This window comes from Dendrobates tinctorius, unplaced genomic scaffold, assembly GCF_039654945.1.
Source record: "Dendrobates tinctorius isolate UK_male_01 unplaced genomic scaffold, ASM3965494v1 ptg000158l, whole genome shotgun sequence".
Lineage (NCBI taxonomy): Eukaryota > Metazoa > Chordata > Amphibia > Anura > Dendrobatidae > Dendrobates > Dendrobates tinctorius.
In genome coordinates, this window is record NW_027361825.1 from 2,287,865 (window position 1) to 2,314,231 (window position 26,367).

The 26,367-nt window shown below is 46.3% G+C and overlaps 1 protein-coding gene across 1 annotated transcript; it reads left to right on the top strand.

The window, feature by feature from the left end:
• Window positions 1–487: 487 nt before the first annotated feature.
• LOC141051655 (uncharacterized) lies at window positions 488–25,682 on the top strand. The gene is made up of 5 exons (XM_073548663.1): window positions 488–582; window positions 10,202–10,511; window positions 21,982–22,118; window positions 22,202–22,279; window positions 25,031–25,682. Exons 2-5 carry the CDS (start codon window positions 10,226–10,228, stop codon window positions 25,163–25,165), a joined length of 636 nt encoding a protein of 211 aa, XP_073404764.1. The 5' UTR covers window positions 488–582; window positions 10,202–10,225; the 3' UTR covers window positions 25,166–25,682.
• Window positions 25,683–26,367: the final 685 nt, after the last annotated feature.

Below are 26,367 nucleotides of genomic sequence, written 5' to 3' on the forward strand. Positions count from 1 at the left end.
CGGAGGAGTATGTACCATACGCTCACTGTTACTTCCCCGATAACCGGCCTATACTGGCAGCAGCTGCGGAATCCGGTAATCGTCGGTCAGTCATGTAATTCTCCAGGTGATAGGGGGCACCAGAGAGCGTTCGCTCCACAGATAACAGCAGGAAGATCTGATAGGGCCCGGGCTGCGATCTCTGACACATTGGTGGCAGCAGTGGGATCTGTGTGGCCTCTCTGGAGTCAAACCTTGACAGAGCTCATTCTAGCTTGTCTCTGGCAGTGGCCACAGCCCCCATCACTTGTACAGTGCTCCTCAGAATGTATGTGACCTCCATATACCACATCCCAGCAGGTCTCCCCTGAGCAATCGCGCCCCCCAGCGCTGCCTCCCGCCCTCACACCCCAACACTTGTAGCCCCAGGTTGTCCTGATTGTTCTGCACAATAAAGTTCATTGTTTTAGAAAAAAACATGACCCTAAACCCCAGCAGCTATTGGCCGACTGTAAGCCCCGCCCCGTTACCTCAGTAAGAGCATGCGGTTGGTGAGAATCAGAGAGGCGCGACAGAGCCTGAGATTCCTCTGCGGAGAGAGAGGTGAGGGCTGAGCGCAGCGTGGGCGGCTGGACGGCACGGGCACTACAACTCCCAGCATCTCTGTCTGTGATCAGGAGCTGCAGACATCCCGTGACCTGTGTGGTAACTGCACCATATGCACACACAGGGCCTCAGCCTGAATGGTGCCCTGTGCAAAACTACTGTTCACTGCCCCCACATTAACCATTTATTACCCAGTGTCCCAGCACACACACAAGGTAATTTTGTAAGCTGCAGAACCTCATAAACACATAATATCCACCTTAGCTGCTGCAGAACCTAATAATATAACTCAGCTGCTGCAGAATTTCATAATACACCTCAGCTGCTGCAGAACCTCATAAACACATAATAATATCCACCTTAGCTGCTGCAGAACCTAATAATATAACTCAGCTGCTGCAGAACCTCATAATACATCTCAGCTGCTGCAGAACCTCATAATAGACCTCCGCTGGTAACACAATAGCTTTTAGTCCACATGAGACCGTTACCTGTGATTTGCAGAGAGCAGTGACGCCATGTAACATATGATGCTTCCAATGTTATTGTGTCACTAGATAAGGAACCTGACGGCTGATTCTACAGCACGACCCCCGGCAGCAGGAATCAGACATCGGCTCCATTATTGCAGTCGTTCATGTGTCACTCTGACACTGCAGTGTTTCAAAGATAACATACGGCCTGGACAATGTGACCAGGAGGTATAGCACAAGAGGCCGCTCCCCGGTGGCTTGTCCTTGCTTTCCTTTCCTAGACTGACAGATGTCTGCAATTCTACAAGCTGACACTGACATGCCGAATCCTACAGGTGTGTAATATGTCCTCTGTTAGGATTTTGCTCTACTTGGCAATTCAAGCTGTCATCTCGTGATCGCTGACATGTTATCTGATGATCAACCTCCACGTGCTTCTCTCAATTAAAAATTAGGACAATGGCCGAAGGAGATGTCAGTTGTCACTACAAGTCTGCAAATCGCATGTGAGCGATCACGTGACGAACGCTCGAATTGGCAAGTAAAGCAAAATCCTAACAGCACATACAGTAGATATGGAAAGTATTCAGACCCCTTTAAGTTTTTCACTCTTTGTTTCATTGGAGCCATTTGGTAAATTCAAAAAAGTTCATTTTTTTCCCATTAATATACACTCTGTTCCCCATCTTGACTGCAAAAAAACAGAAATGTAGAAATTTGTGCAAGTTTATTAAAAAAGAAAAATTGAAATATCACATGGTCATAAGTATTCAGACGCTTTGCTCAGACACTCATATTTAAGTCACATGCTGTCCATTTCATTGTGGTCCTCCTTGAGATGGTTCTACTCCTTCATTGGAGTCCAGCTGTGTTTAATTAAACTGATAGGACTTGATTTGTAAAGGCACACACCTGTCTATAGAAGACCTCACAGATCACAGTGCATGTCACACCACATGAGAATCATGAGGCCAAAGGAACTGGTAAAGGAGCTCAGAGACAGAATTGTCGCAAGGCACAGATTTGGCAAGGTTACAAAAGAATTTCTGCAGTACTCAAGGTTCCTAAGAGCACGGTGGCCTCCATAATCCTTAAATGGAAGAAGTTTGGGACCACCAGAAATCTTCATAGACCTGGCTGTCCAGCCAAACTGAGCAATCATGGGAGAAGAGCATTGGTGAGAGAGTTAAAGAAGAACCCCAAGATCACTGTGTCAGAGCTCCACAGATGCATTAGGGAGATGGGAGAAAGTTCCACAAAGTTAATTATCACTGCAGCCCTCCACCAGTCGAGCCTTTATGGCAGAGTGGCCCAATGGAAGCCTCTCCTCAGTGCAATGAAGAGGAGGATGAATGAACTCATGGAGATCAACATCCGACACTGCGGAGACACCATCACGTGTTTCTCAACGCAGTGATTCTAGAGCACTGCCCCCATCCCTTATGGGAAATATGCAAAACATGCAAAACAGAAGCTGCGGAGACACCATCACGTGTTTCTCAACGCAAGCAATGACCAGCCAGGTCTTTGTCCGGGAAGGAACAACCACGGGAAGGGCAGTCTCCAATGAAGGAAACCACCTATGCCAAAACATGGTATCCATCCACATACAGCTGTTTCGGGGTATTGCCCCTCATCAGTGAGGAGTAGGAAACTGGCTGGTAGGAGCAATGCCTAGTAAAAAGACTATGAAGAGGAGGATGAATGAACTCATGGAGATCAACATCCGACACTGCGGAGACACCATCACGTGTTTCTCAACGCAGTGATTCTAGAGCACTGCCCCATCCCTTATGGGAAATATGCAAAACAGAAGCTGCGGAGACACCATCACGTGTTTCTCAACGCAAGCAATGACCAGCCAGGTTTTTGTCCGGGAAGGAACAACCACGGGAAGGGCAGTCTCCAATGAAGGAAACCACCTATGCCAAAACATGGTATCCATCCACATACATTTCTTTTTCTTCCGTCAAGATGGGGTGCAGAGTGTACATTAATGAGAAAAAAATTAACCTTTTTTAAGTTACCAAATGGCTGCAATGAAACAAAGTGAAAAATTTAAAGTGGTCTGAATACTTTCCGTACCCACTGTATTACATGCCTTTATGATCCGGAATGTCAATGTGCAGAATTACACTAGGATACTAATATATTGCACATTTACACATTACACCCTACACATGCCACATTATAAACAAAGGGCGTAACTATCACTTTTACAGAGGTTGCGAGCTGACCTGTGCTGGAAGGGGCCGCCGACACCAGCTCCCATTACAGCTGGATGTGCATCGGGAACCTATGCAGAGTAGGAGCAGCATATGAAGTTGAAATGCTGAGTCCTTGCAGCGCCCCCCTCTTGTGCCTGGCAGCCAGGGCCCTGTGTGACCGCACCACTCGCACATAGGTAAAGCCAGCCATATATACAAACACACATATATACAGCTCTGGCAAAAATTAAGAGACCACCACATCAAAACCCTGTCATGGGCATCCCATTCTCCAGACCTGTACCCCATTGAAAACCTCTGGAATGTAATCAAGAGGATGATGGATAGTCACAAGCCATCAAACAAAGAAGACCTGCTTAAATTTTTGTGCCAGAAGCAGTGTGAAAGACTGGTGGAAAGCATGGCAAGACGCATGAAAGCTGTGATTAAAAATCATGGTTATTCCACAAAATATTGATTTCAGAACTCTTCCTGAGTTAAAACATTAGCATTGTTGTTTCTAAGTGATTATGAACTTGTTTTCTTTGCCTTATTTGAGGTCTGAAAGCACTGTTGTTTTTTTTTAAACTTTGACCATTTCTCCTTTTCAGAAAAAAAAACAAAATTTATTGCTTGGAAATTCAGAGACATGTTGTCAGAAGTTTGTAGACTAAAATAACAATTTACATTTTATTCAAAACTATACCTATAAAGAGAAAAATCAGAGAGACTGAACATTTGGAAGTGGTCTCTTAATTTTTGCAAGAGCTGAATATACACACATATATATTATACAGTGGGGGAAATACCATATTTTGCGGATTATAAATTGCTCCGGATTATAAGGCGTACCTCAAATTTTGAGGAGAAAAATAGGAAAAAAACCTTTTTTTCTCTTAATAAAATCGTGGTGCTTCTTATAATCCATGCATCTTATTGCTTACCGGGGGTGGTGGCTGCGGTGAAGCGGGGTCCCAGGGTCGCTGCTGGAGGAGGCAAGAGTGGAGCATTGTTGCAGGCTGGGAAGAGGGAGTGTTCAGATGTGCGGCGCGCCACTGCAGGTGTCCGAGCCCCCGCAGCAACGGACACCTGCAGAATCAAACATCCACAATAGTGCGCAGCACATCCAAACGACCCTGCTCCACCATGGCCGGTGAGGTATGTTCGCATTATAAGACGAACCACCAGTTTCTCCCCCCCCAAATTTGGGGGAAAGAAAGTGCGTCTTATAATCCGAAAAATACGATAAGTATTTGATCCCTTGCTGATTTTGTAAGTTTGCCCACTGAGAAAGACATGAACAGTCTATAATTTTAAAGGGAATCTGTCACCCCTTTTTTCGAATATGAACTTCCGGCACCGACATCAGTGGCTTATGTACAGCATTCTGTAATGCTGTAGCTAAGCCCCCGATGTAACCTGAAAGATAAGAAAAACGAGTTAGATTATACTCACCCTAGCATCCGGTCCGATGGGTGTCGCCGTCCGATCCGGCGCATCCCATCTTCATACGATGCCGTCCTCTTCTTTCCTTCCTGTCGTGGCACCTGCGCAGGTGCACTGCTCTGCCTTGTTGAGGGCAGAGCAGAGTCCTGCAGTGCGCCGGAGCCACGACAGGAAGGAAAGAAGAGGACGGCATCGTATGAAGATGGGAGGTGCTGGACCGCGACACCCATCGGGCCAAGACCGGACCGCCCCCCAGGTGAGTATAATCTAACTCCTTTTTCTTCTCTTTCAGGTTACATCGGGGGCTTATTTACAGCATTACAGAATGCTGTAGATAAGCCCCTGATGTCGGTACTGGAAGCTCGAAGCTCATATTCGAAAAAAGGGGTGACAGATTCCCTTTAAGAGTAGGTTAATTTTAACATTGAGATGAGAGATAAAATATCAAAAAATAAAATCCAGAAAATCACATTGTATAAATTATAAAAATTTATTTGCATTTTGCAGTGAGAAAAAAGTATTTGATCACTGACAAAGACGACTTAATACTTGGTGGCAAAACCCTTGTTGGCAAGCACAGCAGTCAGACATTTTATTGTAGTTGATAATGATGAGGTTTGCGCACATGTCAGGAAGAATTTTGGTCCACTCCTCTTTGGAGATCATCTCTAAATCATTAAGATTTTGAGGCTGTCGCTTGGCAACTTGGAGCGTCAACTCCCTCCATGAGTTTTCTATGGGATTAAGGTCTGGAGACTGGCTAGGCTACTCCATGACCTTAATTTGCTTCTTTTTGAGCCACTCCTTTGTTTCCTTGGCTGTATGTTTTGGGTCATTGTTTTGCTGGAAGACCCAGCCACGATCTATTTGTAATGTCCTGGCAGAGGGAAGGAGGTTGTCACTCAGGATTTTACGGTACATGGCTCCATCCATTCTCCCATTCAGGGGTGAACCTAGCCTCTCTGCTGCCTGAGGTGAACAGCAAAATGACACCCCCCCTGTAAAACTGAGTTCAATAGTGGACATTTTGATTTAGATAAATAGAAAAAAAGGTCAGTGGCATCACACGCACATAGAAGAGCAACACAGAAGTATCCAGAACAAGGGCCATTAATGGCAATGGTAGGCCTGGCACAGGGCCGGACTGGGACAAAATAAGCAGCCCTGCCACACAAATCCCACCAGCCCATAAACTACAACACTCCTCACCCCGATCAGTGAATTTTTGCTATACTTTGTCGTCCCCATATCACTCTCTTTAAGGAGTTATTTGAAGAGCCACATGTGAATGGCACCACAGTGCGTATGACTGACCACAGCTCCATTTACATGGTGCTCTTCAAAGCTACGTTTCCTAGGATCATGGGGGTCCCAACGGTCAGATCCACAACAAACAGAAAGTCATCCTTTATCCCCACATAATGCTCCATATAGTATTATGGGCCCCATCTATTACTGCATACAGTATAATGGGCACCATATACTACTTCACACAGCATAATGGGCACGATATATTACTTCATACAGTGTAATGGGCCCCATATAATGCTCCAAACAGTATAATGGGCCCCATATAATTCTTCTCCCCAAACCCCGCTGCTCTGGTCTCTTCAGTGTATTCTGATCCTCCGCACTGCTTGGCACAGGGACATCATTACCTTTACGTATATAATTGTCCACTTGGACTGATAGTAATAATGATTTGTTTGTATCCTGTTGTCTGGGGCTGGCCCTCTTTAAGGGGTGCTCAGGGCATATGATTATACACCTATAAAAAGTATGAGAGGCTCAAAGTGACCAGTGCCACCTAGTTTCCTACCCCCCTTATTCTACTGGTACTGTGGGCATGCTGACTGGTACTGAGGAAAAGAAAGAAAGAACAGAGAGAAAAAAGAAAACAGAGAGAGAAAGAAAGAACAGAGAGAGAAAGAAAGAACAGAGAAAGAAAGAAAAGAAAGAAGAAAGAAAGAAGAAAGAAATAACAGAGAGAGAGAGAAAGAAAAAAAGAAAGATTAGAGAGATAAAGAAACAGAGAGAGAAAGAAAGATTCTATAAAGATACTATAGCAGCCCGGCTCCCACTGTAGTGCCCACCTGAGCCTCCCGATGCAGGATATATCATGATCCACTCACATGGCCGGCATCCCCGAGTTCAAGGCGATCCTGCTATCCGCGCTGTTGGAGGAGGACATGGTGATGGATCTGAAGCATTCCCTGAAGTGCCTCCATGGTTCCGTTACAATCTCCTCCCGAAATTACCTCATTTCTGGTCAGCTTCTAGCATGTCACTTCCGGTGGAACGTCACTTGTGAATTTTAAAGTGCTCCTCGGGACTCCGCCGTGTACTCCTGTGTCCGCGGGAAAAGTAAGCTCCCAGCCGGGGCAGTATCTCTCAAAATCGGGACTGTCCCGCTGGGAGGTATGAATGCTCCCCACTATACACCTTGTACACGTGTGGCTCCGCATACATCATACACACACGGTTCTGCTTTTTATGCCTCCTACACACGGCTCCGTTCTGTACACCTCGCACACACACGGCTTCACTCAGTACACACATGGCTCCACTCCGTAAACCTTGTACACATGCGGCTCTGCTCCGTACACCTTATAGGCATGTGGCCACGCTTTGTAAACCTTGTACACAAATGGCTCCACTCCGTAAACCTTGTACACATGCGGTTCTGCTCCATACACCTCACACACATGCGGCGCCACTCCATACACACACGTGCGACTCTGCTCCGTACACCTCGTACACGTACGGCTCCGCTCAACTCACACACTCGCGGCTCTGCTCCGTACACCTCGTACACACACACACGGCTCTGCTCCGTACACCTCGCACACACGGCTCTGCTACATCCACACTGTAAACCCTCCCTGACCCCACACAAACTTCACCTTATCCAGGACAATGAGAACCAGCACAGACAGCAGAGTCCTGCATAAACCAAGGGCTGATACTGGGTACTGGGGCAACATACTGTGTATGGGGGGGATGGCAGTACTGGGGGAACATTATACTGTGTGGGGGGGTGACTGTAGTGGAGAACATTATACTGTATGTGGGGGGATGGCGGTACTGGGGGAACATTATACTGCGTGTGGGGGATGGTGGTACTGGGGGAACATTACTGTATGTGGGGGGATGGTGATACTGTGGGAACATTATACTGTGTGTGGGGACAGGAAAGGGACATTGTAATATGTGTTTCGTTACTTCCTGTTTTCCATACTTGGGTCATATGCATCTATCAGAGGAAAAGGAACAAAATGCTATGATTCTTAGAAAGTGACAACAAAAAACCACCAAGATAGTCTCAGCTCTGAAAAGGTTACTGCCCCCTGTGCCCAGTAATGGGGAATCTCCAGCACCTACCTCCACCCTCTCCAGCACCTACCTCCACCCGCAGAGCCACACTCCACATGGAGGCCCCATTATTCTCTATGTGGATTGTGGCTCTGCGGGTGGAGGTCAGTGCTGGAGGCTCCATTATTCTCTATGTGGACTGCGGGTCTGCGGGTGGAGGTAGGTGCCGGAGGCTCCATTATTCTCTATGTGGAGCGCAGCTCTGCGGGTGGAAGTCGGGTGCTGGAGGCCCCATTATTCTCTAGCACCGACCTCAACCTGCAGAGCCGCACTCCACATAGAGAATAATGGACATATAATGGAGCCCTATGACAGGTTTTATAACACAAAAGAAAGAATAGATATAGACACATAGAATATATATATATCTATATACACACACATGTCATTGAGACACACATATATATATATTTATATTTCACAGAGTTCTTCATAGCAGAATAGCCGCTAATTCGTTGTAAAAAAATGTGTGGGCTCCCGCGGTAATTTGTCAATGCGGGAGCCCACACATTTTTTTACAACGAATTAACCCCTTAAATTAACACCTACACCTCCCAAATTTTACACATCAACACTCATCTAATTACTAATGAAAGACATACAAAACATGAAATGAAATGGTTTACTGTATGTAAACCATGTGTCATTTCATGTCGGGTTGGGGAATGATTTCACAAAAGCCGGCAATTGAATTAGCGGCTATTCTGCTATGAAGAACTCTGTGAAATATATATATATATATATGTGTGTGTGTGTGTGTGTCTCAATGACATGTGTGTGTGTGTGTATATATATATATATATATATGTATGTATTCTATGTGTCTATATCTATTCTTTCGTTTGTGTTATAAAACCTGTCAGTGTGAGTTTACTGTATAGCGCACTGAATTGCCGGCTTTGCTAAAAGATACCGGGTAGCGGGTGCGTATTTCTCGCAAGTCACATGTGTGGTCCGTGTGTATTGCGTATTTTTAGCACACCCATAGACTTGTATTGGCGTACTACGGGCGTAGTACGCTGACAATCGCAGCATGCTGCGATTGGCACGGAGCGTAGAATACGGATGAGAAATATACGGCTGGTGCGAGGTACCCCAGAGAGAATCATTGGTCCGTGTGTAATGCGTGCTTTTAACGCCTCTCACTCGTCCGTATTCCTCTCTAGTGTGACCCCGGCCTTACAGCGTAATGTGTTACCAATGGTTTTCTTGGTGACTGTGGTCCCAGCTGCCTTGAGATTGTTAACAAGTTCCCTGTGTAGTTTAAGGCTTATCGCTCACCTTGCTCATGATCAAGGGTACCCCACGAGGTGATATTTTGCATGATGCCCCAGATCGATGTCGATTGACAGTCATTTTGTATTTCTTCCATTTTCTTACCATTGCCCCAACAGTTATCTCTTTCTCACCCAGCGTCTCACTTATGGTTTTGTAGCCCATTCCAGCATTGTGCAGGTCTATGATCTTGTCCCTGACATCTTTATAAATCTCTTTGGTCTTGCCCATGTTGTAGTGGTTAGAGTCTGACTGACTCTGTGGACAGGAGTCTTTTATAAAGGTGACTATGTAAGACAGCTGTCTTTAATGCAGGTAACGAGTTGATTAGGAGTGTCTAACTGGTCTGTAGGAGCCAGAACTCTAAATAGTTGGTAGGGATTCAAGTACTTATTTCTCACTGCAAATGAAAATAAAATTATATAATTTATACAATGTGATTTTCTGGATTTTGTTTTTTATAGTCTATCCCTCAATGTTAAAATTAACCTACCCTTAAAATTGTAGACTGTTCATGTCTTTTTTAAATCAGCAAGGGATCAAATACTTATTTCCCCCATTGTGTGTTTACACACATCTATATATAATCTCTGTGTGTTGTCCTGTTATTATGTCACATCCACACAATCATACAGGTACGAGGCTCGAACTCCTGCGCTTCTTAGATTTGGCAGCCTCAGATTTCTGCTGTGGATCCTCTGGTTTCTCCTGACATTACATTGCACTACCAACATGGACGACCAACGCAGTCACAGGACCAGGATCCTGCCAGTAATCTTGCTCATCTCCAGTACACATTGTATTCGTCATTCATGATCCTGCTGAATTGTGTGTTATTTGCAGATCTGATTGTGTCTCAGCATCATCATGAGGAGACGGCGATCCTGCAGGAAGATGATGCAGCCACAAAGGTGTCCTGCATCTGCTCCGCTATCCCTCCAAAGTGGACCTTCATCTCCTCCTGTCCCTGAGAGTAAGAGGCCTGCCGCTGCTTCTCCATCCCCCCAAAGTGGACCTTCATCTCCTCCTGTCCTTGAGAGTAAGAGGCCTGCAGCTGCTGCTGCAAAAAGTGAACCTTCATCTCTTCGTACCCCCCAGAGTAAGAGGCCTGCTGCTGCACATCGTGGAACTTCAACTCCTCGTACCCCCCAGGGTAAGACAAATTGCAGCTCTATTAAATCCTCATGTCTGTGCAGGTATGTAACGGGGTCTACCAAGCTGGGGTACCTCTTTCAGTACCACCCCGTGTTTTCAGAGGTCCGCTCTGCGTTGGCTGGAGTCTGAATGAATGACGCTGGCTGGAATCCCTGGGTTACATGGGCGCATATAAAAGATCACTGCTTCTTCATGTATTTCCAGTCTGACAACACTTTACTCACAGGACACAGAATATATCACACAGATACAGAGGGCAGGCCAGACATGCATTACAAAAGCCGCAGGTGGCCGGAGCCTGCCGATCTTTACTGTGGAAATGACAAAGGTGGGGGGAGGGCGGACAAAAGGGTAATGCTGATGCATTACGGACATGCATCTCACATAGAACCTATTATACATCCATATAACTGCACAACATATTCTGGGTGCTAAGTGGTTCTGTAATAGATCGATGGTGGTCAAATACTTTGCCCCCGCCAGCTGGTCTAACAACTCATCCACACGCGGCATGGGGTATGCATCCGTCACTGTTTTCTCATTGAGCTTACGATAGTCTACACAAAACCGTGTAGTCCCATCCTTCTTGGACACTAACACTACGGGGGATGCCCAGGGATTATCTGACTCTTCAATGACCCTTAAACGCAGCATCTCTTGTATCTCTTGTCGCATCCCCTCTCGTACAGACTCAGGGACGTGGAAGGGGTTTTGTCGCAGGGGGGTCTGATCCTGGGTCTCAACCTTGTGTTGTGCCAGGCGAGTGTATCCCGGTCTCTCTGAAAACATCCTCTGTCGCAGCCTCAACAACGCCTCCGCCTGCTGTCTCTCCCGGGGGCCTAGGTATTCACCCAAGTGTACCTGGTCCCATGTTTTAGACTGAGTCCTTTCCCCTAAGACATCCGGCAAGGGAAGTCTGGCTAAATCTTCTGCTTCAGGTGCACAGATGGCCACTACCTCTTCAGGGCGCTCCCGGTAGGGCCTCAGCATATTCACGTGGAACATGCGGATAACCCTGGGGTCGTCACAATCGGCGACATTATAGGTTGTGTCGGCTATTTTCCCCACTACCTGGTAGGGCCCCTGCCATGCAGCTTGAAACTTATTCTGCTTAGTGGGCTCTAACACCAGGACCTTCTGTCCTATTTCCAAAGTGCGCTCTCTGGCCCTCCGATCGTACCATATGCACTGGCGCCACTGGGTCGCCTGCATGTTCTCACGTACAGCCTGAGTCAGCTCCTGTAGGCGGTCCCGGAATTCCAGCACATAGGGTACAATAGGTACCCCTTCTACGAGGCCCTCCCCTTCCCAGTGTTCCAGCACTAAGTCTAGGGGTCCCCTTACCCTTCTCCCGTATACCAGCTCAAACGGGGAGAACCCCGTGGATTCTTGGGGCACCTCCCGATAGGCAAACAGGAGGCGTGGCAAGAATTTCTCCCAGTCCCTGTAGGTCCTGGTAAAAGTCCCAATGAGCTGTTTTAATGTCCCGTTAAAGCGTTCACACAACCCATTGCTTCTAATGGACTTTACGCCACACAGGTTCCACGGTTGGTCACCTCTGCTGTAAACTGGGTACCCTGGTCCTTCTATGACGGAATCACTGATTGGGTGGATCAAGGAAATGCTGTAGATATAGTATATCTTGACTTCAGCAAAGCATTTGATAAAGTATCTCAGACAATCCTTATTGAAAAAATGACTAAATATGGAATGGACAAGGCAACTGTTAGGTGGATTCATAACTGGCTTAGTGATCGGACCCAAAGAGTGGTCGTAAATGGCTGCACATCCAGTTGGAATAATGTCTCAAGTGGGGTACCACAGGGCTCTGTCCTGGGCCCTGTATTGTTCAACATCTTTATCAACGATTTAGATGAAGGAATTGAGGGTAAACTGATTAAATTTGCTGATGACACAAAGCTAGGAGGGATAGCTAATACTAGAGAAGAGAGAGAGAGGATTCAAAAAGATATAAATAAACTGGAGAAGTGGGCAGCAACTAACAGAATGGTTTTTAACAGGGAAAAATGCAAAGTACTACATCTGGGCAATAAAAATGAAAAAAGCATATACAGAATGGGAGGAATAGGCCTAAGCAACAGCACATGTGAAAAAGACTTGGGTATACTAATAGATCACAGACTGAATATGAGTCAACAGTGTGATGCAGCAGCAAAAAAGGCAAATGCAATTCTAGGATGTATTAACAGAAGCATACAGTCTAGATCACGTGAAGTCATTATTTCCCTCTACTCCTCTTTGGTCAGACCTCATCTGGAATATTGTGTCCAGTTTTGGGCACCACATTTTAAAAAAGACATCAACAAACTGGAGCAAGTTCAGAAAAGAGCAATCAGAATGGTGACCGGTCTGCAAACCCTGTCTTATGAGGAAAGGTTGCAGGATTTGGGATTGTTTAGTTTGCAAAAGAGAAGACTGAGAGGAGACTTAATAGCTGTCTACAAATATCTAAAGGGCTGTCACATTGTAGAAGGATCAACTTTATTCTCATTTGCACAAGGAAAGACTAGAAGCAATGGGATGAAACTGAATGGGAGGAGACACAGATTAGATATTAGAAAAAACTTTTTGACAGTTAGAGTGATCAATGAGTGGAACAGGCTGCCACAAGAAGTGGTGAGTTCTTCTTCAATGGAAGTCTTCAAACAGAGGCTGGACATCTGACTGGGATGATTTAGCGAATCCTGCTTTGAGCAGGGGGTTGGACCAGATGGCTCAGGAGGTCCCTTCCAACTCTACGATTCTATGAGATAATCTCCCGGGGAAATCCAACCCGTGAGAAAACCTGGAGCAGGGCGGCCGCCACCGTCTCTGCCAGTATGTTAGGTAACGCAACCGCCTCTGGATACCGTGTGGCATAATCTACCACGGTCAATATATACTTTTTCCCTGACGGACTGGGTTTGGCTAACGGCCCTATCAGATCGACCGCTACTCGGCTAAATGGTTCCTCCACAATGGGGAGGGGGCGTAATTTGGCCTTGCATCGATCCCCCCTCTTGCCAATGCGCTGACAACTGTCACAGGTCTGGCAGTACTGACTAACATCATAGGTTACCCCCGGCCAAAAGAAGTTTTGTGTCAGACGATGCCTGGTGCGACTGACACCGAAGTGCCCGGCCAAGGGTATATCATGAGAGATTCGCAGTAGCTCCTGCCTATACTTCTTGGGAACTACCAGCTGTTTTTTTATAGTGGGGCTCGTCCCTGTGTGGTGCTGCTCTGTGATCCGGTAGAGCAGTCCCTGCTTCCATACAAACTGTTCCCCTTCCAGTACTCCTCTCCCCTCCTGTGCCTTCCCATGATATCCCTCTAATGAAGTATCCTCAAGTAACTCCCTCTTAAATTCATCTGGGGTGGCCCAAGAAATGTGTCTGGCTATGGGAATACGTGCAAGGCTGGGATGTCTTACCTGGGCCTCCTCTGAGTGTGATTCCGCTTCCGCAGCTCAAGCTTGTCTCCGGGTGGTCACAGGATAGGTCTCAGCCAGAGGGGCCACCGAGAATGCAGACAACATGGGCTGTTATGATTGAGTCACCGTAGGAGGCAAAAATAGAAATGCTAGCTAAATCCAGAAAACCAGAGAAGTTGGCAGCTATCGGATTGCAGACCCCTGAACCTATCAACACAACTAGCAGTAGCCGTGGGGGGCTCCTACGATGCCCTAGGCCCCTCGATCACAGCCGGAGGACTACATAGCCTAAAGACAGAAAGGGAAATCTAAACTGCCCCAGAGCAGACCCCAAAGCAAAAGGCAGCCCCCCACATATAATGACGGTGAAGCAAGAAGAAAGAACAAGACACAGACAGAAAGATAGACTGAGCAAAGATGGGGCCCATGCTAGCTTAGATAGGAAAGGACAGGAAGGCTGCTGTCTGCAATCCGTGAAAAACCCTATGAAAATAAGAGCCAACAAACTGACAGTAAAAAAGGCCCTGAAGACGGTAGGCTTCAAAAAAGCTATGTCAGTACTCAGGAATATTCTGAAGACAGAGCAACAGGCAAAAGGAGATTCAGCTCACCCCAGCAGGGAATGGCAGAATCCAGAAAAGCAAGGAAAACAAAACACTAATGCAAAAAGGCAAAGCAGAAATCTTAGCTTTAGATGAGCAGGAATCAGACTGGTTTCCTAGAAGTCCACAGAGAAATCACCCGCAGGCCAGAAGGGCGTCGGCAGCCTTATATCCAGTCATTAACTCCACTCAGCCAGTCATCATCATCAGCCCCAGGTGTTTGACAATCAGGCTCACTACCTTTCTTCACCAGAAGAGGGAGTTCCTCGGGCCTCAGTAGTGAAGGGGAAAATGAACTCACAACAGTACCTCCCCCTTGAGGAGGGGTCACCGAACCCTCAACCACGCCACCAGGGCGATCAGGGTGAGCCCTATGAAAGGCACGCACCAATCTTTTGGCATGAATATCAGAGGCAGAGACCCAGGAATTATCCTCCTGACCATAACCCTTCCACTTAACCAAATACTGGAGTCTCCGTCTAGCCAGACGGGAATCCAGATCCAGTACTTTCTCTACCTCATATTCCATGTTACCTTCAACCAATACAGGGTCTGGAGGTGCAACCCCCGGAACAACAGGTTCAACAAACCTCTTCAACAAAGATTTATGGAACACATTATGGATTTTAAATGTGACAGGAAGAGCCAAACGAAAGGAGACCGGATTAATAATCTCCAAAATCTTGTAAGGTCCAATAAATCTAGGCTTAAAGATAGGAGAAGCCACCTTCATAGCAATATTTTTTGATGATAACCACACCATATCACCAACCTTAAATTGGGGACCAATGGTCCTATGTCGGTTGGAAAACCGCTGGGCCTTTTCCTGGGAGAGAGAGAACTTATCCACCACTTGGTCCCAGATCTGGTGCATTCTCTCCACCACAGTGTCAACCCCTGGGCAGGCAGAGGGCTCCACCTGCCCTGAAGAAAATCGAGGATGAAACCCAAAGTTACAAAAAAAAGGAGACATCAAAGTGGCAGAACTAGCTCTATTATTTAAAGCAAATTCGGCCAAGGGCAAAAATGAAACCCAATCATCCTGATCAGCAGAAATAAAACATCTGAAATATGACTGCAAGGTCTGGTTTGTTCTCTCTGTCTGCCCATTGGTCTGAGGGTGAAAAGCAGAGGAGAAGGACAACTGAATTCCCAGCTTGGAACAGAAAGTTCTCCAAAATCTAGACACAAACTGGACTCCTCTGTCAGATACAATGTTCTCAGGAATTCTGTGCAAGCGAACCACCTGTTGTAAAAACAGGGGCACCAATTCAGAGGAAGACGGCAACTTAGGGAGTGGTACAAGATGAACCATCTTAGAGAACCTATCACAAATCACCCAAATAACAGTCATCCTTTGAGAGACAGGCATATCAGAGATGAAATCCATTGAAATATGGGTCCATGGCCTCTTGGGGACAGGCAAAGGCATCAACAACCCACTAGAGCGAGAACACGATTTAGACCGGGAGCACGTCCCACAGGACTGCACAAAATTCCTGACATCACGAGACAAGGAGGGCCACCAAAAATACCGACCCACCAGATCTCTAGTACCAAAAATACCTGGATGACCAGCCAAAGCAGAGCAATGAACTTCAGACATCACTCTCTTCTTCCACTGGTCAGGAACATACAACTTTCCACTGGGACAACGCTCAGGTTTGTCCTCCTGGAACTCTTCCAGAGCACGTCTCAAATCGGGCGAGATGGCAGAAAGAACTACCCCTTCGTCTAAGATGGTAGCAGGCTTGGTCACCACAGGAGAATCAGCAAAGAAGCTCCTAGAGAGGGCGTCAGCCTTGACATTCTTAGTTCCAGGAAGAAAAGAAACCACAAAATCAAAACGTGTAAAAAACAAGGCCCACCTAGCCTGTCTAGGGTTCAAGCGCTTCGCCGACTCTAGGTAAATCAAATTCTTGTGGTCAGTGAGGACCACAACTTGATGCTTAGCTCCCTCCAACCAATGTCTCCACTCCTCAAATGCCCATTTCATGGCTAACAGTTCCCGATTCCCCACATCATAGTTACGTTCAGACGGAGAGAACTTTCGGGAAAAGAAAGCACAGGGATTCATTTTAGATGTTACAGGATCCTTTTGGGACAAAACAGCTCCTGCACCAATCTGAGAAGCATCCACCTCTACCTGGAACGGAAGTGAGACATCAGGTTGCCGCAAAACCGGAGCAGAAGTGAATCTTCGCTTCAGCTCCTGAAAGGAAGAAACAGCCTCCGGAGACCAATTTAACACATCACCACCCTTCTTAGTCAAATCAGTCAATGGCTTGGCAATACTAGAAAATTTTGCTATAAATTTCCGATAAAAATTAGCAAAACCCAAAAACTTCTGGAGGGCCTTCAAAGAAGTGGGCTGAACCCAATCGTAAATGGCCTGTACCTTGGCCGGGTTCATTTCAATAGTTGACGGGGACAAAATAAATCCCAAAAAAGAAATCCTCTGTACTCCAAAAAGGCATTTAGATCCTTTGACATACAGGGAATTCTCCCTCAAGATCCGGAACACAGTCCGAATATGTTCAACATGAGAATCCCAATCCTTGGAGAAGATCAAAATATCATCCAGATAGATAATCAAAAATTTATCGACAAAATCTCGGAAAATATCGTTCATGAAGCACTGGAAGACAGAAGGGGCATTAGTGAGCCCAAAAGGCATCACCAGGTACTCAAAATGTCCCTCCGGAGTATTAAACGCTGTCTTCCATTCATCCCCATGCTTAATGCGAATAAGATTATACGCCCCCCTGAGGTCAAGCTTGGTAAACCAGCAAGCACCTTTAACTCTGGAGAATAGATCAGAAATCAGGGGTAACGGATACTGATATTTAACAGTAATTTTGTTGAGAGCACGATAATCAATACAAGGTCTTAATGATCCATCCTTTTTGGCTACAAAAAAAAAACCAGCACCTAAGGGTGACGAGGATGGTCTAATATGACCCTTCTCCAACGCCTCCTTAATATAGGATCGCATAGCCTTGTGCTCGGGTACAGATAAATTGAAGAGCCGACCCTTGGGAAATTTACACCCCGGGCTCAGTTCAATAGCACAGTCATAACTCCTATGAGGAGGCAGAGACGCAGACTCATTCTCACTAAATACATCATAAAAGTCCGCCAAATAATCAGGAACATCATGCGACTGAGGAGAGGTGGAAAACACCGGAGCCTCACTAAAGGCACACCGACAACCCCAACTCACCACAGACACAGATTTCCAATCCAAAACTGGATTATGAATTTAACCAGGGAAACCCCAGAACAATAGTATCATGCAGATTATGTAACACCAAAAACCTGCAATTTTCTTGATGGTCTTGGGCGACCCGCATTACCACCTGGGTCCAAAACTGAGGTTTATTTTTAGCCAAAGGAGTAGCATCAATCCCCCTCAAAGGGATAGGCGTCTGGAGAGGTGTCATCGGAAATCCACAACGTTTAGCAAAATCCAAGTCCATTAGGTTTAGAGCTGCTCCCGAATCCACAAAAGCCTTGGCGGAAAATGTGGACAGGGAGCAGATCAGAGTAATAGCCAGAAGAAACTTAGGTTGAACACCACCAACAGAAAACGTGTGTGCAAAGCGTTTCTCGCGTTTAGGACAGACAGAAATAATATGCGATGCATCTCCACAGAAAAAACACAACTTATTACACCTTCTGAACTCCTGACGCTGCTCTCTGGAAAAAACTCTATCACATTGCATAGGTTCAGACATCTGTTCAACAGGTAGCAACACCTCTCGTGCAGCTCTGCGTTCGCGTAAATGCCGATCAACCTGAATGGCTAAAGACATAGAATCGTCAAGACCAGAGGGAACAGGAAATCCCACCATAGTATCTTTTATGGCTTCTGACAACCCCTTCCGAAAGAGAGCAGCCAAGGCATTATCATTCCAGGTAGTAAGTACTGCCCACTTTCGGAATTTTTGACAGTACAATTCTGCAGAATCACGACCCTGGTTCAATGCCAGCAGGGTCTTTTCAGCCTGATCAATGGCATTAGGTTCGTCATACAACAACCCCAAGGCCTGAAAAAATGCGTTCACATTAGTCAGAATAGGATCATCTGGTTTCAAAGAAAACGCCCAATCCTGGGGATCGCCACGCAGCAAAGAGATGACAATTTTAACCTGCTGCGCGGAGCTCCCTGACGAGTTAGGCTTCAAGGCAAAAAATAATTTACAATTATTTTTGAAATTCAAAAATTTAGACCAATCCCCAAAAAATACATCAGGTGTAGGAATCTTTGGTTCAGCAGCATGTGAATGAGCAAGGTAGGCGGAAATTCCCCGCACTTCCGCAGCGAGCTGCTCCACACGATCAGACAATTGCTTTATCTCCAGTGAGAGGAAAAAAAAATTCCCCCTACGACCTCAGAGATATAGAGGAAAAAATATACACACTTTTTTTTTTATACAATTCTTTCCTGCTATTGAGTACCCTAGAATCTGCGGTATGGCGGGTGATTCTGTTATGATTGAGTCACCGTAGGAGGCAAAAATAGAAATGCTAGCTAAGTCCAGAAAACCAGAGAAGTTGGCAGCTATCGGATTGCAGACCCCTGAACCTATCAACACAACTAGCAGTAGCCGTGGGGGGCTCCTACGATGCCCTAGGCCCCTCGATCACAGCCGGAGGACTACATAGCCTAAAGACAGAAAGGGAAATCTAAACTGCCTCAGAGCAGACCCCAAAGCAAAAGGCAGCCCCCCACATATAATGACGGTGAAGCAAGAAGAAAGAACAAAACACAGACAGAAAGATAGACTGAGCAAAGATGGGGCCCACGCTAGCTTAGATAGGAAAGGACAGGAAGGCTGCTGTCTGCAGTCCGTGAAAAACCCTATGAAAATAAGAGCCAACAAACTGACAGTAAAAAAGGCCCTGAAGACGCTAGGCTTCAAAAAAGCTATGTCAGTACTCAGGAATATTCTGAAGACAGAGCAACAGGCAAAAGGAGATTCAGCTCACCCCAGCAGGGAATGGCAGAATCCAGAAAAGCAAGGAAAACAAAACACTAATGCAAAAAGGCAAAGCAGAAATCTTAGCTTTAGATGAGCAGGATGATGACTGATGACTGGTTTCCTAGAAGTCCACAGAGAAATCACCCGCAGGCCAGAAGGGCGTCGGCAGCCTTATATCCAGTCATTAACTCCACTCAGCCAGTCATCATCATCAGCCCCAGGTGTTTGACAATCAGGCTCACTACCTTTCTTCACCAGAAGAGGGAGTTCCTCGGGCCTCAGTAGTGAAGGGGAAAATGAACTCACAACAATGGGCCCCAAGTCATTTCCCGGCAAGACGTCTGCAGGCAAATCCTCCATCAAGCCGACCTCAACAAGGCCATCCCCGACTCCCCAGTTCAGGTGAATCCTGGCAGTGGGCAGTCGATGTATAGCTCCCCCTGCTACACGGACTGCCACTGTCCGGTCCGTCTTCTCTTGGTCCCGGACGAGATGAGGCTTCACAAGTGTCAAAGTTGCTCCGGAATCTCAGTCCCTGTATACGTTTCCCATTAACCCACACGACCTGTCGATGCTGTTGTCGATTATCTGCCCGGGCTGCCTGCACGGGGTCTACTCCATGCAGCACTTCCTCCATCTCTTCCACCCCTTGGTTAGTCGTAGCCCCCAATGCCGGGTCAGCTTCACCTTGGTAGCAGTGTACAGCAGCCCGGCTGAAGGTAGCTGTTCCCGCCTTTGGCCACTGGGTATGCTGAGTCCGGTTGGGGCATTGTCTTTGCAGGTGGCCCAGCTGACGGCAGGTGTGGCATCGCCCCCCAGGGGGACTGTGGTTGGCCGGGTTTCTAGCTGGTCCCCCTACAATCTTCGGTGGTTTGGGGCCCTCCAGGTCCATGGGCGGGCCCCTAGTGACCACCTTTGATCCGGAGAACTGCGGCCTCCTGGCATCATGATGTTCATCGGCCAGACGAGCGGCTTCCTCAGGAGTCGTTGGCCGCCTGTCCCGAAGCCATTCCTGTGTCTCGGGGTTTAGTCCATTAAAGAATCGTTCTAACAGGAAGAGCTGGAGGACGTCCTCCTTAGTGGTTGCTTGGCTCCCTTGTACCCACTGTAGCACTGACCACCGTAATTTACAGGCCCATTCAGCGTGGGTATCGGTTACGAGTTTTATAAGTCCGCGGAACTTTTGGCGGTAGGCCTCTGGTGTCAGCGCATACCGGGCCAAGATCACTTCTTTGATCCGCTCATAGTCCATACAGTCCTCATCAGGTACCGTGCTATAGGCGTCCGCTGCTCGGCCTGTCAGCTTGCTGGCCAGAATCTGAACCCGTTCCTCCGGCTTCACTTGATGAAGGGCACACTGCAGCTCAAAGTCCTGCAGAAAGCCATCAATGTCTTCCTCTGCCTCCCCCAACTGTCGGAAGGCATTATACTTGATCTTTTTGTGGCTTACTTTTGAAGGTACCTGGTCGAAGGCCAGAGCTCCCCCTGCTCGCTGGCTCTCCTCCCTCCGCTCTGCCATCTCCATCTTGGCTAGCTCTATCCTGGTCCGCTCGGCCATCTTTTCCTTCAGATCAGTACGCACATCAGCCATCACCTCTCGTATGATCTCTACCGCAGGGTTTGGGCCATAGAACGCCAGTCTGTTCTTTACCTCTCTCTGGAATTCGGTCTCCTCCACGTTCACATTGGGGGGCGCTGCACTGTCGTGTTCCATGATGGCTGCTATCAAATCCGCTTTTGTTTTGTTGCTGGCGATCAACCCTCGGGCTTCCACCAGATCTTTTTAATGTAGTCCTCTTTAACTTCTGGTAGTTATTTTCCATTCATTCCTTTCCTCCTGTAGAAGGGGTATCAAATCCCGCTGTCTGCCACCAGTGTAACGGGGTCTACCAAGCTGGGGTACCTCTTTCAGTACCAGCCCATGTTTTCGGAGGTCCGCTCTGCGTTGGCTGGAGTCTGAATGAATGACGCTGGCTGGAATCCCTGGGTTACATGGGCGCATATAAAAGATCACTGCTTCTCCATGTATTTCCAGTCTGACAACACTTTACTCACAGGACACAGAATATATCACACAGATACAGAGGGCAGGCCAGACATGCATTACAAAAGCCGCAGGTGGCCGGAGCCTGCCGATGTTTACTGTGGAAATGACAAAGGTGGGGGGAGGGCGGACAAAAGGGTAATGCTGATGCATTAGGGACATGCATCTCACACAGAACCTATTATACATCCATATAACTGCACAACATATTCTGGGTGCTAAGTGGTTCTGTAACAAGGTAGATACACACATCTGTGCAGCAGACCGTGGCCACTAGGGGGCGCACATTGTATGCTGATGTATACAGGATGGCTGAGCTCTTGTGTAATTAATTTGTATACAATGATCTCCCCTAGTGATCACTGCAGGAAGCTTCATTGTAAGCTGTGATATTTCCTCACCAGGCAGACCAGTCACCCTCCACAGGCAGGACACGCAGCAGAGAAACTTCTACAGGCATGGAAAACAATTGCTAATGGAAATGGGAGAGTATCAGAAGTCTGCGGGACTGATCCTCCAGACACAACAATTTGCCAAACTGGTGAGTGGTTTGGTCTCAGCAGCTCCTCTGGATCTTCTGTTAGTGATCAGTGGGACAAGTCTTGTGTCCTTTTTTTCTTGCAGGTGAGAGAAGTCTGCATGGAAAACTCCTGCGGCACGACACACCCCTGGGAACAGACAGCAATAATGGCACTACAGGAGGTCAGAGTTCTATCCTACTGCACAGACATGATAATGGGGGACTGAGTAGGGACCCCTCTTTTATACAGAGCCCTATGGATGGGGCTGTTATGTATCACTGGGGTCCCAGAGGCCAGACCTTCACACTCCCCTTCACCTGTGTATTACAAATGGGCTGCTGTCTCTGGTGGAAATTTTTAACTCCGTCATGATAATGGATATACAGTTGTGGCCAAAAGTATTGACACCCCTGCAATTCTGTCAGATAATACTCAGTTTCTTCCTGAAAATGATTGCAAACTCAAATTCTTTGGTATTATTATCTTCATTTAATTTGTCTTAAATGAAAAAACAGAAGAGAGAATGAAGCAAAAAGCAAAACATTGATCATTTCACACAAAACTCCAAAAATGGGCCTGACAAAAGTAGTGGCACCCTCAGCCTAATACTTGGTTGCACAACCTTTAGCCAAAATAACTGCGACCAACCGCTTCCGGTAACCATCAATGAGTTTCTTACAATGCTCTGCTGGAATTTTAGACCATTCTTCTTTGGCAAACTGCTCCAGGTCCCTGATATTTGAAGGGTGCCTTCTCCAAACTGCCATTTTTAGATCTCTCCACAGGTGTTCTATGGGATTCAGGTCTGGACTCATTGCTGGCCACCTTAGAAGTCTCCAGTGCTTTCTCTCAAACCATTTTCTAGTGCTTTTTGAAGTGTGTTTTGGGTCATTGTCCTGCTGGAAGACCCATGACCTCTGAGGGAGACCCAGCTTTCTCACACTGGGCCCTACATTATGCTGCAAAATTTGTTGGTAGTCTTCAGACTTCATAATGCCATGCACACGGTCAAGCAGTCCAGTGCCAGAGGCAGCAAAGCAACCTCAAAACATCAGGGAACCTCCGCCATGTTTGACTGTAGGGACCGTGTTCTTTTCTTTGAATGCCTCTTTTTTTCTCCCTGTAAACTCTATGTTGATGCCTTTGCCCAAAAAGCTCTACTTTTGTCTCATCTGACCAGAGAACATTCTTCCAAAACGTTTTAGGCTTTTTCAGGTAGGTTTTGGCAAACTCCAGCCTGGCTTTTTTATGTCTCGGGGTAAGAAGTGGGGTCTTCCTGGGTCTCCTACCATACAGTCCCTTTTCATTCAGACGCCGCCGGATAGTATGGGTTGACACTGTTGTACCCTCGGACTGCAGGGCAGCTTGAACTTGTTTGGATGTTAGTCGAGGTTCTTTATCCAATATCCGCACAATGTTGCGTTGAAATCTCTTGTCAATTTTTCTTTTCCGTCCACATCTAGGGAGGTTAGCCACAGTGCCATGGGCTTTAAACTTCTTGATGACACTGCGCACGGTAGACACAGGAACATTCAGGTCTTTGGAGATGGACTTGTAGCCTTGAGATTGCTCATGCTTCCTCACAATTTGGTTTCTCCAGTCCTCAGACAGTTCTTTGGTCTTCTTTCTTTTCTCCATGCTCAAAGTGGTACACACAAAGACACAGGACAGAGGTTGAGTCAACTTTAATCCATGTCAACTGGCTGCAAGTGTGATTTAGTTATTGCCAACACCTGTTAGGTGCCACAGGTAAGTTACAGGTGCTGTTAATTACACAAATTAGAGAAGCATCAGAAGATTTTTCGAACAGTGCCAATACTTTTGTCCACCCTCTTTTTTATGTTTGGTGTGGAATTATATCCAATTTGGCTTGAGGACAATTCTTTTTGTGTTTTTTCATTTAAGACAAATTAAATGAAGATAATAATACCAAAGATTTTGTGTTTGCAATCATTTTCAGGAAGAAACTGAGTATTATCTAACAGAATTGCAGGGGTGTCAATACTTTTGGCCACAACTGTACTAGTACGTCTTGTGTTCGGTGCGGTGTATGGAGCCGGATTATTATCTGAGCGCTCTCCACATGTCACAGGCTGAGTGGTATTTAACGAGCACCTGTCACTTTTGAAATAAAAATAAGTTACATATCTCATAAAGATCCCAAAACTCCCCTGATTCTGCCACTCTTTACAGCTTTGTGTGGATTCTGTATATTACAGCCAATCACGGCTCAGAAATGGATCTAGTATCCTTTCAGTCACTGATGCGGCCTAGCTGTGATTGGTGGAGTCTGGGGTGGCACTGTCACCCCTCTCTCCAAGACTCCCACTTGGCTACATCAGAGATTTCACATGCTGCGCTCCAGAAAAAAAAAATGAATATTTTTGCAAAGGAGCGACGCAGTGAAAAATAGAAAAGAGCAGCAGAATCAGGGGAGCTCAATGATCTTTTTCAAGGTATTTTACTTAAAATTTTTGGAGCAAGTGTCAGGTCCTCTTTAATGCTTGCAGTTGAGGGTGAATGTGCAGTGCCCTCCTACACTACAATATTGTGGTATTGCAGGATAAAGGACAAATGGTCACAGGTTCATTCATCTAAGCGGACTAAAAAATAACATTTGTTTCACCAGCGTCCTTTTGTGATTTAAAAAGTTAGAAAAAAACCCAAACATATTTGGTATCTCCGGCTCTGTAATTCTGGTACATACAGACAGGAGAGGAGGAGCCGCTCACTTTTGTGTGTACTGTGTATGGGAGACATCACGTTAAGACGTAGCTCAGAGACAACAGAAAATTACAGATCGCTGCTGCAGAGGGGAAAACTGGTGAAAATGCAGGAAGTTGTGGACAGAAATGGACAGAAATCGTGTTATTGAGCCTCACGTCTGTGGTAGGTACAGTAATGCTCCATACATTTCTTCCTTTATCCGCAGGCTGCTGAGGCCTTTCTAGAGCGGCTTATCAGGATCACCTTCTCCAGCAGACTCCGCACCAGGAGGGTCACGCTCTGCGCAGGGGACATACAGTTGGCACAGAGAATCTGCGGCTTCCAGAATGTTACGGAATAACATCAGATCACAGTCATCAGACCCAAAGTTCTTCTACTTCCCAATGAAACGTTCATGTTAATATTAAGTTATTTATAGTTTTGATAAACATCCTGAAGTTGCCGGTGTATCGGCTTTAGTGCCCCCTCCTGACAATAGTTCAGTGCTGGGTTGTTTCCATTTATTGGGGTAAATGTTACAAAATGTGTTTAAAGCCAAGTGTGGAGCTGAGGAATAGCAATGGTGGTGATGTAAAGCCCCCATACACATTAGATGGGTGGTCCGAACTTGCAGATACTGACGACAGTCTAATAATAGAGGACACAGGAGAGAGAACAATGCTCTGCCGACAGCTGTCAAATATGTTAGGGGGGGGTCAGTGTGCACATGACCGCTCTGCTGGACACAACACCCGAGCAGGGTGGTGCGGTCACAACGGTTGTCTTCTGTCTCAAGTTGATGCTTAGTTGCATTTTCTTCAGAGTTCTGTTTGGACGTTTCTAATAAAGCAGAAGCTTTTCTGTGGTTTCCATCTTTATTTATTGCAGTTGTGATCTCGCTGGTGCATCACAGAACACGACACACAGATGTGAGAATCCAGCATAAATCCACTTTAATATCTCCGTGTGATCATCCACAAACTCTGCTTTTGTAAGATGGACCGGTTCCGGAACTGACAGGGCTGTCACCATTGTTGCCCGGGGGAAAGCTTTCCGACCTGGACTGACCTTTATTAATAATAATAATAATAATAATAATTTTATTTCTATAGCGCCAACATATTCCGCAGCACTTTACATTATAGAGGCGACTTCTACAGACAATAGATATTACAGCATAGCAATAAGCACAGATCAAAACAGACACCAAGAGGAATGAGGGCCCTGCTTGCAAGCTTACAATCTATAAGGAAAAAGGGGAGACACGAAAGGTAGATGGTAACAATTGCTTTTATTGTTTGGACCAGCCATAGTCTAAGAATCGGGTTTTCCTGTGGCTGCATGAACCAGTTAACAGTCTAAATATGTAACAGTACAGACACAGAGGGCTATTAAATACATAAAGCATGTGAGAACATGATGCAAGGAACCTAGTTATGATAAAAAAATTTTTGAATGAGCCACACAGGGATATTTAGGTTAATGCGTTGAGGCGATAAGCGAGTCTGAACAAATGCGTTTTTAGGGCACGCTTAAAGCTTTGGGGATTAATCGTATTAACCT